This window comes from Seriola lalandi, unplaced genomic scaffold (genome assembly GCF_002814215.2).
Source record: "Seriola lalandi dorsalis isolate HSWRI2012SDOR001 ecotype SW California unplaced genomic scaffold, Sedor1 jcf7180001983291, whole genome shotgun sequence".
Lineage (NCBI taxonomy): Eukaryota > Metazoa > Chordata > Actinopteri > Carangiformes > Carangidae > Seriola > Seriola lalandi.
The window spans coordinates 1-1,154 of NW_019453957.1; the positions used below are offsets into that span (position 1 = coordinate 1).

Consider the following 1,154-nt stretch of genomic DNA (forward strand, 5'->3'; position numbering starts at 1 on the left):
GATTAACATGAATGTGTTCATGAGACTGTGATGCGTCCAGGGAGGTCAGAGGGTCACAGCATGTTGCTCTTCCTTCAGGAATCATTAATATCACAGTTAATGTCATGGACACCTGACCAGTAGTTTGTATATATCATATCCTGTGTGACTCAGTCTGATGTTCTGAAGAAATGAACAGATCACTGAAGAAGAAACATGTAAAACATAAATATAAACATGTATCCAGACAGTGGAGGGTTAACTGAATCTGTCTGTAACTTATAATCTTAGACAAACTCTTCAGATTGTAAATCGTCCTGAGTCACAGTTAAACTGCATCAGATAACTGAGCTCAAAGCTCGACAGTAAAGTGACTGATTGACCAGACGAACCAGGTCAAAGGTCACAGATAAAAACCATGTCTGCAGAGCTGGTGGAGAGAGAAGGTAATACAAGAGTGTCCAGTGTGTAAGAGATCGTCAAACACTGAACCACCTGTTTGTTTGTCCCTGAAGAACCTGTGTGAGGACTTCTTACTGCAGAGACATCAGAGACCTTCAGCAGGGTCTGAGCCTCTCTGCAGTCTGCACTCTGAGAAACTCAGACTCTTCTGTCTGGACCACCAGCAGCCAGTGTGTCTCGTCTGTCGAGACTCAAAGACACACACCAACCACAGCTTCAGACCCGTTGATGAAGCTGCAGAGGATCACAGAGAGGAGCTCCAGAAAGCCCTGAAGCCTTTACAAGAGAAACTGAAGCTGTTTGAACGAGTTAAAGGAGACTGTGACCAAACAGCACAACACATCAAGGTCCAGGCCCGACACACTGAGAGCCAGATCAAGGAGCAGTTTAAGAAGCTTCACCAGTTTCTACAGGAGGAAGAGGAGGCCAGGATCACTGCTCTGAGGGAGGAAGAGGAGCTGAAGAGTCACATGATGAAGGAGAAGATGGAGGCTCTGAGCAGAGAGATAGCAGCTCTGTCACACACAGTCAGAGCCACAGAGGACGAGCTGAGAGCTGAAGACCTCTCATTCCTGAAGAACTACAAGGCTGCAGTGGACAGAGTCCAGCAGCGCCCCCTGCTGGAGGATCCACAGCTGCCCTCAGGAGCTCTGATAGACCAGGCCAAACACCTGGGCAACCTGACCTTCAACATCTGGAACAAGATGAAGGAC

At 47.6% G+C, this 1,154-nt stretch overlaps 1 protein-coding gene across 1 annotated transcript; it reads left to right on the plus strand.

The window, feature by feature from the left end:
* Nucleotides 1-392: 392 nt before the first annotated feature.
* LOC147820158 (E3 ubiquitin-protein ligase TRIM35-like) lies at nt 393-1,151 on the plus strand (the record flags this gene model as incomplete). The annotated part of the gene is made up of 1 exon (XM_087175256.1): nt 393-1,151. A coding segment is annotated over one exon (759 nt), but the record flags the coding sequence as incomplete, so codon positions are not given.
* Nucleotides 1,152-1,154: the final 3 nt, after the last annotated feature.